We start from the raw sequence: 15,075 nt of genomic DNA on the forward strand, positions 1-15,075 counted from the left end.
CTTGCCTGCTACATGGTTCTAGTTTAGTGTTGCACAAACTTTCTATTCTTGTCTTTCACCCTTCTGAAACAGACGTGGTAAGTACCCGCGTGATGATTCAGCTTGGAGTTTATGAACTCTTGTTTCTCCCTGTTCTTTGTCATTGACAGAATGCTCACCTAGTCACTTTAAGTGCCGTTCTGGGAGGTGTGTCCTGGCATCCAGAAGATGTGATGGTCAAGCTGACTGTGAGGATGATAGTGATGAGGATAGCTGTGGTAAATAAATTGGATGAGTTGGATGTTTTAAATGAAGAGTACTTGCAGCATTGGAAGATGAGTTTTATTTTCCCTTCAGTTATTTGACAGTTCAGAGGATAAGCCCTTTTTTTCTGTAAGAAAAATTTGTTTTGAAAGTACAGGCTGGTTGGTTTGTTGTTGTTTTTTTTTTTTTTTTGAAATTTTTGTTTGTTTGTTTTTGTTGTTTTCTTGTTTTTTGTTTTTTGTGTTTTTAAGGTTTGTGGCAGTACAGACACTTCAGCAAGCATCCTTCTTGCTTAATGCCAACACAATTTACGATATTTGATCACTTAGATTCTGCCAACTGTATTCAAGGATGTTTGAGTATTCCTTTAGTAAGCAAGATAACACATGCTGCAGATTTAATTATTTTGATATTGTTGGAGGTTCTACTGAACTAAAGGGTAGCTTCCCGGAAGTTTAAATTTTGAAATCATAAATATAATTTTAATTACAATTTTAATATGATTTTAAATTTCTACACAGTAGTGTTCTCATTGTTATGTGTTAACAAAATACCTGTGTTAGAATCATAGAATTATAGAATAGTTAGGGTTGGAAAGGACCTCGAGGTCATCTAGTTCCAGCCCCTCCACCACGGGAAGGGACATCTCACACTAAACCATCTCACCCAAGGCTTTATCCAACCTGGCCTTGAACACCGCCAGAGATGGAGCACTCACAACCCCCCTGGGCAACCCATTCCAGTGCCTCACCACCCTAACAGGAAAGAATTTCCTCCTTATATCCAATCTAAACTTCCCCTATTTAAGTTTTAATCCATTACCCCTTGCCCTGTCACTACAGTCCCTGACGAAGAGACCCTCCCCAGCATCCCTATAGGCCCCCTTCAGATACTGGAAGGCTGCTATTAGGTCCCCACGCAGCCTTCTCTTCTCCAGGCTGAACAGCCCCAACTTCCTCAACCTATCTTCATACGGGAGGTGCTCCAGTCCCCTGATCATCCTCGTGGCCCTCCTCTGGACTTGTTCCAACAGCTCCATGTCCTTCTTATGTTGAGGACACCAGAACTGCACACAATTGTGTTGCTGAAGTGGATTCTGTACTGCAAAAGTCAAGAATTACGTGTTTTTTTCAGATTGGTCAAGCTCAAGCTTTAAGTACAAGGATAAAGTGGCAACCAGAAAGTTTGTTTTCCAGGATATTTGTGAATTTACTTATGGTGGAGATGCTTTTGACTTTTAACTCAAGGAGATGTGTTGCACTTGAGAATAGCAAACAAATCTCCTGGTCACTATTTATCCTTGTATATGCTGGCAGGATTGTTTTGAGGAGGAAGTTTATACTGTCTTCAGGTGACTAAGGTGTAGCCTCTTTACAGTTCTGCATGATGGCCTGGTATTCCTAGGGACCAAGAGAATACTTATAAATCACTCAGGGTTTAGACAAGAGGTGTGAATATGAGTAAAGGACTGAAAAACATTCCAGCAGAGTGTACAACCTGCTGTTTATTTTTAAACAGAGAGCAGGCTAAGATGAAAGCAGTTTGTGAGCAGCAAAACCATGGCAATAAAAGACTTTTGACTCAGCTGCACAAAAATAAAATAAGATCCAACACCTGAAAGCTGAAGCGAGGCTAAAATTGAAGCTTGACAGCTCTATGAAATGCTTAGTTTTTAAAAAAGCATCTTGTTTCTATGTTTGGAGTAACCAAGGGGTTCCTTATCACTAAGGTACAATGTATTCTCAATATCTGGGAGTTTTCAAATCACACTTGTATGCTGTGTCCTCTTTCTGCCCCATTCCTGTCCCCCTGGGAAAAGAAAGCAAAAAGAAAAGCCAAAAAGTATGCTCACTGAAGCAAGATCTAATATTAGGAATACTAGGTCGTTCCCTTGCTTGGGTTATAAAAGAAAGACAGAGCTGATGATCACAGTGATCAGTCTGTCATCTCCTTACCTTTGAATCAATTGTCTCAATTGTCCTCTCTGCCAAATATTCTTCGCTGCTACCTGTTCTTAACTCCTTAGAACAGTAATTGCTATGTGTCTTTTAGGATAATTTTATTCTCCTAGACATTAACATATGAAAAATTCTTATAATATATAACATTAATTTCTCGAGTGGATCTCTCCCTGTCTCTACAGTCTAGACAGAATGTCACTAGCAATCAGCAGAATTCTTATCAGCTCTATAAATATAGAGGACTGTATCTGCTAGGCAATTACCGCTGTCAGAGTGACATTACATTGACCAGGGGTAACGCTCTTACTGAAGAACAGAACGTCCTTGTAGAGATCCAGAAGTAAGTGTCCCAGAGTCATTCATATTCCATGTGTGCAGGACAAAATCAAAACTTGATGATCTTTCGACATGTAAATGGCTAGCTTACATTTTATTAGATTTATCCTTTGAAATTGGTTTTATACCATTAAATGTCAGCCAGTATTTAAACTGAAACCCATGTATTTGAAGTGCCTTAAATCACAGGCATGGAAAAAACTTCACAGTGCTGGCCTGAACAGGCTGGAAAGGACTAACTACAGCTCTTGGAGGCTCAAGCTACTCTGGCCAAAAATGTGAGGTAGAACAGCCCAAAGAATCTGAGGTGTCACAGAATCCGAAGGGTTGGAAGGGACCTCAAAAGATCATCTAGTCCAACCCCCCCGCAAGAGCAGGGTAACCTACAGTACATCACACAGGAACTTGTCCAGGCGGGCCTTGAATATCTCCAGTGTAGGAGACTCCACAACCCCCCTGGGCAAAAGGTGTACTCTACCCACGCAGCATAAAGCTGTATTCAGCACCCACTGTCTCTTCCTGTTAAGAATCCCTGTCATACTTTCACTTGATCTTTGTGAGGGAGATCTCACCCATGCCATTGCAGCAAACTCCTAAGACTGTAGTGCCATTTAAACTAGGATCTGGGGAGCAAATTTGACCCACGTTTCTGAATGTGAGACTTCGAAGTTCATTTCACTAAAGTCTGAGGAAGATAATTTCTGAAAACTGATAGATGTCAAAAGAGTTTATGGTATTAAATATGCTTGATTGTAGTTGATCTTATTAATTTACTGGCTGCTGAACAATGCCTCTAGTGGAGAGCAGAATAGGGTTCTGGAGGAGTACTGAAGAAATTGAGGACATAACATTCAAAACCAATATTATCCTTTACTATTTTCTGCAGTCTGAGTTCTGACTATGGTATTTTAGTTAAGAGAAAAATCTGGTGGTCGTAATGGCAATAATAATTGCATAGGGAATATGTATATGAATAACAAGTGGTAACTTGCTTCATACGTTGAAGAAGAATGAAGGTAAGATCATATGTGAATCTCTGTCTCTTGCCAGAAATACGTTTCAGATGGGGGTAATGTAAATATGGACATAAGTTTTCCTACCTCAATTTTCACTTCAATTTAATTGTCATTAAATTAAAAATATATGTCACACAAATATTAAAAGAAGAATACACCAAAGAGTAGATAGCTTCTACCAAAACCCCAGTATATTTGAACACTGAATTCAGTAAAAGGGATCTTTTCCTAAGGAATTGTCTCTATATTTGCTTATATTGTACTCAAAGATAAACTTTGGAGAGTCATGGTACACTCCACAGTGTAACACTGTAATGTGTGATGAAAGGGAAAAGTAAACAGGTATTTAATTAATTGTAAACACTGCTAAAAATGGCAAAGTTCATAAATTACATATTTTTGAGCTTTTTCATTATATTTTCATATGAAGTTCCTAACATGACTGACATGCTTTGTTCTTTATTGGGGTAAAGGTTTTGTTTGGTTTCAATTAATTTTCCATTAATAGTTATCACAAATTTTGTCAGTAAGGAGACCTGGAAACAGTGATACCCAAGAAAGTCCTTGATTATGTGGGTTTAATTATTAAAAAATTTAAACTTGTTAAATATCAAGGCTATTTATTTTGCTGGGCTGTAGCATTTATTTACATAGCTTTTTGAATCTAAGCAAAATCAACCACTCCCCACACCCAGGTCCAGCTAAAACATGAGTAGATTTTCCCAGTAATCATATGAGGTAGCCGTGATTCTCTGTTTCGTGTTTTTGAAGTACTCACCTCTAAAATAACACTTCTTGGAAACAGCATAATCTGCTTAGTAGTTGAACTGCTTATGTGCTGCTGTAGTTCCAAGTCCAAGCAAACAGAGGTGCTGCTTCAAATGCAGTCTTGTGAGTTTATACCTTAACTATTTCCATGTGGAGACATCAGGGTTGTCACCTGAATTAGAGCTTGGATTAAAAAGAAAACTGGTATTATCATCTGTAGAACAAGCCAAAGAAGGAAGTCAAGCCATCTGTTTTAGTCAGGAGAGCACGTTATTTTTATGCCTTCCTATAAAACCAGAATGTCAGATGCGCAGGACATTAGTATATTAGTATTAGGACATCAAAGTATTTAAACTGACATCACAATGAAGTGCTTTATTAGTTGATGGCAATAAATAGTGAAATAAAACATGAGAAGCCATTTGAAATCAGGCTGGTTAGCAGGATTTTGTAGAGACAATAATGTAGTGTGTTCCCTGTGTAATAATGAACTCTTTTGCAGATTCATACAGCCATTACGTCTTTCTAATCTTTTCAGATTGGTTTGGTCTCAGATAATGGAACCAGGAAACCTTTTATGGTCAATAGCTTAAAGAAAGCTCTATAGATCAGGATTACAAAAGTTTATATATTACTAGTAAACCTATTTCAAGAATAGTGGTGTATGGGTTTTGAGCTAATTGAGCTAACGCCTAAACTGTTACTTATAGATATGTGTAGCATAATATTTTAAAAGCACTGAAGGATTATGAAGTGTTATACAATTTATACCCATTTATCAAGTGCACACTGTGACAATATTATTTCAGTTTCTTTATTAATAACTATTCTCCGTACCTTTTAAAGTTCATACGGGAAGTGAAAATATTTTGGGTGTTTCAGGATTATTAAGAAAGAAGAAAACAGTGGATTTGATATTCCATGCAAGTGTTTCAAAACTGTGCTTCTCTGCCTCTAGGTTGTACAGAAAGGGGTCTTTGGGAGTGTCCTTTGAAGAAGCTGTGCATCAAGCACTCCATGATCTGTGATGGTTTCCCAGACTGCCCTGACATGATGGATGAAAAGAACTGCTGTAAGGGCTTATACAGTTTGTTAGTCCCATAAAGCACTGATCACATTCCGGGGATCTTTGGGTGCAAAATAAATGAAAGTAAGAAGGTTTTCTACCAACAGAAAGGCTTAGTCATTCCCCCAGTTTCCTTTTCAGTTTTTCTACGGAACCAATGTATCTCTTTCCTCATCTTGCATCATTTATTGTTCACATCCTTGAATCCTTTCTGTCTCCTTGGTCACTTTGGTCCTCTCTCCTTTTTCTCCCTCCCCTTCCTCTTGTGTCTTTGTGATTCTTTTCTTTATTCCTTGTAACTTGACCCCTTTTCCCATTTTTTTCAACTTTGTTTCATGTAGGTATGACTGCTCACTGCTTTTTTCCTTGATTTCCACTTGATTTTTGCTCTGATTTGCTCTTCAGTAAATTTTTTGTCTCCCTGCTTTATTTGATTTCTCTTCTGATTGAAGTTTCTTAGATTCTGTCTCCCCACTTGGCTCCACAGGACAGAATCTTGGCTTCTGCAACCCAATCCATGATAAATATCAGAGATACAAAATTTAGTATGGTACACCAATGGTGTGAACATACTGTCCATGTGCACAGTGTGAGTTGACTCAAAGTGCTGACAGTGTGCAGTAGGCCCACTGGTCCACTGTGGGAGCTGCCCTGTGTTCTGTTTCTGACCAGTGTTTCTGCAGCTGACCAGTGGGATGGGAGGATGTGGAAGGAATTGCAAACAACAGTTGCTTTGCAGGCTTCTACCCTGCCTATGAAGCTGGGAGTTGATGCTGTGAGATGTTACCTTCACTTTCATTAATATATTAGTGGTACACTGAATTCTCCTCTTTTGAGGAAACCTGGTGTGTGGGCGTGGTCTCAGGACAAGGAACTAGCAGAGACATGCTGGGTAACACTGCGCACGAGATGCTTGGTAAATTTGTTTGAAAGCTGAAATTTCAGTTCTCTGGGCAATCCCAATATTTCTGCAGTTTTGCTGGGACAGTAGGATATAATTTTACAATTAAAAAAAGAGAAAGAAAGAATTATTCCAAGCCTCTGGAGTTCTGTTGGCAGGGACAAGACGGTAAGCACATTTTGTGTGCTATGTGGAACATATGAATATATTTCTTGAAACAACTGCCAGCCTGCATATATCCCTAGATCTAATCTAGGGAAGAGGCAGCTCACAGAACATTTCTTAATCTGCTTTTTATTGATTTCTTAGCAGTCTATGTACTGTAATCTAAACAAGGGCAGGTGGTATTAAAGTGATTTGCTCATGATCACACACTAAGATCATGTCAGAGAAAAGATTCGACGAGGGCTCATGTTAAGCTAGTCTATAATTATCCGGCTGGATTTCCTCTCCAATTTTGTGCCAGGCTTTGAATATTCCAAAATGGCAGAAGTTTTCTCAGCTAAAGGCTTCCAGCTTTTGAAATATGCTTTCTCTGGGAGCAGAGTTAGAGAGCTTTTTCTAGTTTTGTGCACTTTGTTCCAGAGCCAGGCAGGTCACTGATGTCAGAGTAGGCAGCACTGCCTGCTCTCTCTCTATGGTTTCACTGTGGAGTACCTTTTCTGCACTAGTGTTGCAAATAAATCCTTGGTTTGTATGGCAGTATAGATGCTGTAGACGCTCTTGTGGTTCCTGCATTGGAAAGAGACTCAGGAAATCCCTGTCTAATGCTGCCGACTGGCAGCCAGCTGTGAACTGGAACATGTCTCTCTGTACAGCAGTTTCCCATCTCTAAAGTGGAGATAAAAATTATTCTGTTATTTTATATAGCAAAGGGGGAACCAAAAGTGAATATAGATTTGCTGTGGATGAGAGGAAATACATATGCATTGCAGTAAAATACTTTTACAGGAACATGAAGTCTTCTCAAAAGCATTTAGCAGTTATTTTCACTTAAAGCTTCTGAGAGGCTTAGACAGGTTTTATGTGACAAGACCGCAAGTGGTACAAAGTAAACACAGCTCTTGCAATTTCCAGGCACTCTTCCTTCCCTTTGCGTTGCGGTGTCCTCTGCCACTGTGTGGCAGCAACCACCTTGTGTCTCAGAGATGTCTGTCCTGAGTTTTGTAGCAAATCTGCCTCACTGTCTTGCTCCATAAATCTGATCTGTGCCCTGCCTTCAGCCTCCTCCTCCTTCTTTCAGTCTCAGTGTAAACTTCACATTGACAATTTCTTTCTCAGTATGAAACATGTCCTTGCAGCGTTTTGTGAAGACAGCGAACTTGAATGTGCTAACCATGAATGTGTGCCACGCGAGCTCTGGTGTGATGGGCAAGCAGACTGTAGTGACAGCTCAGATGAATGGGACTGTGGTAAGTTTCCACTGTGGTGCTCTCTGCCTGGAAGTGGTGTTTGGGTGATGGTAGTGCTCACTGGTGATTTCATTTGGAATACAATTGCAGTAGTGGAGAGAGGCTCCCTTCATTACCAGAGGGAGTCTGGGCTGAGGTTGGGAAAGCGTGCAAGAAAGTGGGCAAAAGAGAAAGAAAAGCCTCGGTGTAAAGTGTCACAGTGCAAAGATACAAGAAAACTGACCTGGCAGGGAACTTGTAGAATCTGTAGATGATGTGTAAAATCTGAAGTGTTGTGGATAGAAGAGAGAGTAGGAGGACGTTCAGATGTAGAATTCATTTGGGCAAAACTTCTAAGCCCTGATTCTGTACTTGTGAAAGCTGTGAAATTCCCGCTGACTCAAATGGTGCAGGTTCAGAGCTTACTAGAAGAAAATAGTCCTACTAGGTCCCCTTTGCACTGGCTAAAGACCTGCAGGGTGATGTAACCTGCTACTGCTATATACAGTCAGATCAGGCCTCCTGGTTGTATCTGTTGTTAAAATAATACTCTTGAAGTATTAGTTAAATCTTTAAATAAAAATAAAGGTGGACATAAAAAAAATTGCACTGAAAAGCAGTTTAGAAAGTGGTAGTATGTCCTCTTGAGATTTCACTGAGCTAATTGTGTGTTTCTGTACAGGACAGAAGTTTATATTACTAAGTTTTGAGATGCTTTGTGTGTAATTTTAAATACAGGGAAAAGGTGTACTGTGGCTTACAGAAGCAAATATTTTGTACTCATATTGAAGTAGATTTTATAAATATTTTAAAACACTTAACATTGTATGAAGAGGGAAAGCTTAGATTGGATATAACGAAGAAGTTCTTTACTGTGAGGGTGGTGAGACACCGGAATGGGTTTCCCAAGGATGTTGTGAATGCTCCATCCCTGGCAGTGTTCAAGACCAGGTTGGATGGAGTCTTGGTTGCGAGATGTCCCTGCCCATGGCAGGGGGGTTGGAACTTGATGATCTTAAGGTCCTTTCCAACCCTAACTAGTCTATGATTCTATGAATGTTAAATGACAACAGAATTAATAAAACCTATGCATCAGAGAAGAACTATTCTAGAAATGTATGGTTGAAAATGAGTAATTTAAGATTAATACATACCTTTTTCATGTGGAGAGCAGCAGAGCACTTTCAGCATATCAGAAAAATGTGTAACGACAGTGTTAAGATTGTTACTACCAAAGCAAAAGTCAGCAACAGTTCAACTAAAACCAGTATATATGAGGGGAAGAAATGCACAACCCAACCTCTTTTAAGGGATCCTAGAAATGGAGGGATATAAACTTCAATTTTGGACCATTTTAGGAAGCTTTATGTGTGTAATAAATGCAGTTCACACACTTTTATAAACAGATTAACAGAGAAGCAACGGTCATGATCTTTCTTGTAAACAGTAGTTGGTTTTTCTTTCTCTCATTACACCCACATATCGTTACAGTAGGAATTGTGCATATTACTGAGAGTCAAATGATGGCATCACCCATATGTCAATCAGCATTCACCTCACAAATGACTTTAGTGATTTTAGTTGGACTATTTGTGGGGTAAAACATCATTTAACAAGATTAAGGCTATCAGAAACACATGTAAACCTGTGCTGGTGAGTCAAGAGTATTCTGGTTTATTCTAATCCTCAAGATGCTTTTGTTGCCTAGTGCCTCATGCTGTTCAGTGTTAGCAGGGTTCTAATAGCCATGGTTGCCTTGGTTTTAAATTACATAGCTGTTGAACATAAAAAATCAACAAAAGTGCCAGCATCTTGGAAAACTCTTGTAAATGTATGTTTTCAGTATGCCATTTACAAAACTATGTGAAATAGTAATGAAGTTGTTCTTTTTCTTTGCAGTTACCCTGTCTAAAAACATGAATTCCTTGATGTTCCTGACCATTCACAGGTCAGCTGCTGCTAACCATGTTTGTGCTGATGAGTGGCAAGAAAATTTAAGCCAACTGGCCTGCAATCAGATGGGTTTAGGGTAAGGTCAGTAGTTTGTAGCATTGATGAATTTCTTAGGACAATCAGAGTGCTGGAGTTAAATGTAAATGATTGTTGATCGCTGCAATGCTATACTTAGTGTGGAAATTTTCATAGAGAAAAGAGGTAATGAAATTTTGTGAACCATGTCAGGAACAAAAGCTCACTAAAATCTAGGGACTTTCACTAGTTTATAATCATTACATGATTGATATTAAAAGAGTGTGTTGAAAAGATACTGATGTCTTGACAGACCTTGATATCTGAACTTGCTGTTATTGCTGAGGCTCAGGGTTGTTTGGCAATGTGATAGTCTGTGTCTTCCTAAAGAATGAAAGTGGACTTGTCTTAGGAAACACAGGAAAATTCCTCTGCATCCTTTTTTATTCTGCAATAAATACTGTGAGCTGGGCCAGCAGATACGTTTAACTTGGGTATCTTTGCAAAATGAATTGTTAAAGCTCTCTGTGTGGAACTGAGAAAAAAAAAAAAGAAGCCCCTATGCATCTTTCTTGTTGCATGCACACTGAACTAATAGCTGTTTTATGGAATAGTTGATGCAAAATGTAACTGTGGGATAAACCCCAAGTGCTCTGATATCCAAGGCTCTCTTCTACTAGGGAAGACAGCCAAATGGCACAGAATGTGTCTTTTGCCTGTCTGGTCCCCAAACTGTCTGCCTTTTACCACTACATATACTGACATGCAGTCTTGTTCTTTGTACCTGTGTCAAAACCAGAGAAGGATAACGACCCTGGGTTACAGTGTCTGCACTTAACCTGACCTGTATTGCCTTGCACTGCATGGATGCTTGACATCAGTCCTAACACATCCCCTGAATCTGACACCAGCTGTACTAAATGGACTGCCTGCCATTCTAACACCCAACAATTCTGCACTCCTTTAGCTAGTTTAGTATATCTAGGTAATGTTGACATTATCTTTATGCTTTAACTTCTATAACACACTAATAAGCTTAAACTCCTTTGAGCTCAAAATAGCTCAAAAAATAGCTATTGTTTTAACAGCTACTTTGTTGCCTAAGAACAAACTGATGGTTTTAACATTAAAAACACTTTCTTCTTAATATTTCAGTCTCATAGTCCTAACATAAAATTTGCTTAACTTTCCTATAGTGCTTGCTGCTAGGAAAGTGAAAAAGGTATTAAATTATAACAAGACCTCCAATTGCTTCGTTTATTCAGAGGTGTGCCTAGGCTGAAATTAGTGTGAGTAGGAGCATGATAGATCAAAATTGAGACTTCTTAGTACCTTAGACCAGGAATTACAGGGAATGGTAGCATATGGTATTTTTATGTTCTGTAAAATACTATTTTTCATAACTGTGTCTGGTATTTTCCCAGATGACAACACCCCATAATGTGGAAATGTTTAAAATATGAAAGCAGTGTGTTTCTAACAGCTTGTAGATACTTTTTTATTCTTGAGCCTAAATTAATCTGGGAAAAATGAAGATAATTAAATAACAGTGGTTAAAGCTAGGTTAGTTCAGCTGACAGTGGTAACACATTTTACAGAGTATCAGTCTTATTATTTGGCAGGTATAAGCATTGTGCTGAAGCAATGTCAAAGGTAATTCTGCTCTGCCCATTTCATGAAATTCAAACTATTTTCCTGGCTCTTGCTCAACTCTAATTCCACAGATGCTGTATTTCTCCAGTGTTTCGCAGCATAACATATGCAATGTTTTGTGTGATGCAGCATCACACAAAACAATGTGAGTTCTAAGCATTGTCTGAAAGGCTTTGGCCTAATGGTGGCTGTTGGTCAAGTTATGCAATGTGTGTTCTTAGCAGTTCTTATGTTTTCCTCTAGTGCAAAAAGAATGTTAGAAATGAAGTAAACTTTTGTTTATAATGCCAGCAGCCTAATGGGAGCTCTTTGTTCAAGTCTTAGCTTTCTTTACAGCCCGAGGAGGCAATCAGATCACTTGATATGAGTGCCTGTTCATCTCAGGACAGAAAATTTTGTTTTGAGACCTCTAATTGGGTCCCAAATTTAAATGCAGTAAAGTATCTGGCAATTAGGCTTCCTGCTAACACAAGTAGAGAACTGAGCAGCAATCACCATCAGTGTCTCAGATCAATGATAGCTATATCCTGGTGTGTGCTGCAGAGGTTATGCTGTGGAGGATGGGCATACTATGCAGGTTCAAAACATGATGTTAGAAGACTGCAGATTTGTCTTGATGTTTAGTTGAGGAAAACCACCTTCATACACTCTGAAGTCCCCATTTTTTGTTAATGGGATGGTCATCATAAAACCAGGGTCTGCTAAGTTCTGAAATTTGACAAAACCAGCAGAGTTGTTCTGTTAGTGTAATAGTTTCTTTCTTTCCTGCATACAATGAGATAACAATGTATTAGTTATAAGCTTCATCAGCTTGTACTCAGCACAGTACAGAGGAATTTGAGGTGATCTTGTTCTGGTCTAGCATAAAATCACAGCTGTTCATCAAGTTACTTGTAACTTGTTAGCTCTGCTACGCCCTCCTGCTGTTGCAGCTCCCTTTCTTGTAGGCTGCGCCACTGGTGATCCGCTAAAACAGGTAGCTCCTTTTCCTTGTATCCTGTGCCAGAGCACCTATTGTGTATGTATTTGTGGATGGGAAAGGCTAATCTCTTTTTGCTGTCTGGCCTTTTGTCTTTCCTAATATATTCCACACTCTTTCTTTGGCACAGAGTTCTTTAATAATACTTGCCAACTAAGCAGTCAAGCTGCTAGACTAATAGCCTTTTCTTCTCATGTGAATTGTTATGCTAATTACTTTCTACTTCTACAACAGAAATAATGGAAATTCAGTTTAATGTCTTAGTTGCTTAAAAACATCACAGAACGAAAAATTGAATACTTCTGTCCTACCCACAATGGAAATTTGAACTTCTGAATTTAACCTACTTTATTTCCTCCAAGAATAAAAATGACAGTTAGTAAATGAAATTCACAGAATCACAGAATCCCAAGGGTTGGAAGGGACCTAAAAAGATCATCTAGTCCAACCCCCCCCAAGATGAAGTATTTGAACTCATCAATGCAATCTGGATTTCTAGACCCACTCTTTTAAAAGAATTTTCAACCTAGTAATTCCTTACAAATTGTAGCAATTGCTTCAAATAGTCATTAAGTGTATGGTCACTCAGCTCATGTAACACTTTCTAGCTCCATGACTGGATAGTTTTTATTTCTTTGAGTAAAAAGATAATTATTATTAGCGATTTAATATCTCCAACAACCTTGGACCTGTCTGAATGTGCTCCTGGGCAACCGGGTGTAGGTTGCCCTGCTTGACCAAGAGGGGTTAGAGCAGATGACCTCCAGAGGTCCCTTTCAACCTCAATCATAGAATCATAGAACAGTTAGGGTTGGAAAGGACCTTAAGATCGTAATCATTGTTATTGACTAAAAGAAATAGAAAGATACATGAATACTGCCAACCAAAGAAATATTCTTATTGTAGTGGTTGATCACAAGTCCTTTTTCAATTTGTTTTACATCACAGCTTGTACAAATGGCATTATGAACCCCCTTTCTTTTATTTTTCCAAAAGGGGCTTTCAAGTCAAATTTACTCAGTGTAACTGTAAACAGATATGTCAATCCTGAAAGTTCATTCTGGAATCTGCAAGCTGAATTGTTTTTTTCAGACTAATGTGTTATGACCGGAACAACTATGGGAACATTTCTTAGTGAATAATAATTCTCTAAAGGAATATGTTGAACAAAAATAGCAGCAGATTTTATGCAAATTCAGTGAATAGTTTCAGCAGGGGAAAAAGTCTGAGAAATCAAGTTATTTTGTTCTGAACATTTTAAAATGAAACACTTCACTTTTTAGTTAGAAACAAAATGTGCTCCCGTTTTTAAAATGAACAGCTAATTAACTTCTGTACCTTTGCATTTCATTTGAAGTTGAATTAAGACTTCCTGCTAATAAAATCTATATTTTATTTGAAGTTTTCAATTTAGGTGGCCCAAAATGGTTCTTTTTACAAGTTTAGCTATTTGAATCTTATAACTTACAGAGACTCAAATGACAGTGTTGTGGTTTAACCTCAGTCAGCAACTAATCCCAAGTAAGTGAGCAGCCACTCACTCACTACCCCCACAGTGGGATGGGGGACAGAATCAGAAGAGTAAAAGTGAGAAAACTCCTGGGTTGAGAAAAGACAGTTTAATAAGGAAAGTAAAAGCCGTGTGTGCAAGCAGGGCAAAACAAGACATTCTGTACTTCCCATTGCAGGCAGGTGCTCAGCCCTCTCCAGGACAGCAGGGCTCCATCATGTGTAATGGTCACTTGGGAAGACAAACACCATTACTCTAAACATCCCCCCACCTCCTCCTTCTTCTCCTAGCTTTATGTGATGAGCGTGATGCCATATAGTATTGAGTATCCCTTTGCTCAGTTGCGATCAACTGTCCCAACAACTTGTGCACCCCTAGCCTGTGCATTGTGGGGTGGGGTGAGGAGCTGAAATAGCCTTCAGGCTGTGTAAGCACTGCTCCACAGTAACTAAAACATCCCTGTGTTATTAACAGTTTCCAACACAAATTCCAAACATGCCCTCTGGAAGGCATGCTAAGGCACATGAAAAACAACACGGTGCATGGTGACAGCCAGCATGGCTTCACTGAGAGGAAATCCTGCCTGACCAATTTGGTGGCCTTCTATGATGGGGCTACGGAACTGATGGACAGGGGTAGAGCAGTTGATGTCGTCTACCTGGACTTGTGCAAAGCGTTTTAATTTTGTGTCAATGCTCTGAATTTTTTTAATCTCCATTTTCATATGTCTTCATATTAAGATTTCAAATTTCTCTGATTTCAATCAGTTTGATGTTTTGCTCCATATTCTATGGCACAGCCATGGCTTCATAGAATTCTGCTCAAGACCAAGAAACATCTCAAACAGTAAGTAAGTACAGGCAGGAAAAAGGTGCTGTTCCAGCTCTGAAATAGCCCTGATTTGTTTTATATTAGTGCCCATACACACATTATTCATTACTTTCTGGCAGAACACAAGGCTTCCTTTTTCAAGCCTGCTGTCAGATGAGGCTTAAAACAATCAAATTACAGAAGCTGCACAGAGGAATGTTACTGTTACCATGAAGGGATAAGGAATCCAGTTTATGAATTATACTTTATTCTGAACTTGCAATTTAACACATGTAACAGTTTTCCACAATGGAACAGGGAGAATGAGGTGTTAAAAAAAGCATTGCTGTACATAAGTATCCCAAATTATGTTTGTTTTAGTGATAAACAGAATATTAACTTCATAACCTAAACTTAGTCCCTCTCTTCTATTTTGGTCTTTTTGGTTTTGGTGGGGCTTTTTTTTTCATTAT

The 15,075-nt window shown here is 38.8% G+C and overlaps 1 protein-coding gene across 4 annotated transcripts in view; it reads left to right on the forward strand.

Moving 5' to 3' along the window:
- Positions 1-15,075, forward strand: part of CORIN (corin, serine peptidase) — a 146,247-nt gene that overhangs the window by 108,719 nt on the left and 22,453 nt on the right. For 3 of the 4 annotated variants that reach the window (XR_010616572.1, XM_065697812.1, XM_065697826.1), the window contains 4 exons: positions 150-257; positions 5,283-5,396; positions 7,593-7,703; positions 9,582-9,711. Coding sequence is in view for 3 of the 4 variants with exons in the window: in XM_065697812.1 (XP_065553884.1) it covers positions 150-257; positions 5,283-5,396; positions 7,593-7,703; positions 9,582-9,711 (463 nt within the window). In the remaining variant the exon portion in view is untranslated. The remainder of the gene's footprint in view (positions 1-149; positions 258-5,282; positions 5,397-7,592; positions 7,704-9,581; positions 9,712-15,075) is intronic. The other variant, XM_065697819.1, reaches the window with a different exon arrangement.

This window comes from Lathamus discolor, chromosome 1 (assembly GCF_037157495.1).
Source record: "Lathamus discolor isolate bLatDis1 chromosome 1, bLatDis1.hap1, whole genome shotgun sequence".
Taxonomy (NCBI): Eukaryota; Metazoa; Chordata; class Aves; order Psittaciformes; family Psittacidae; genus Lathamus; species Lathamus discolor.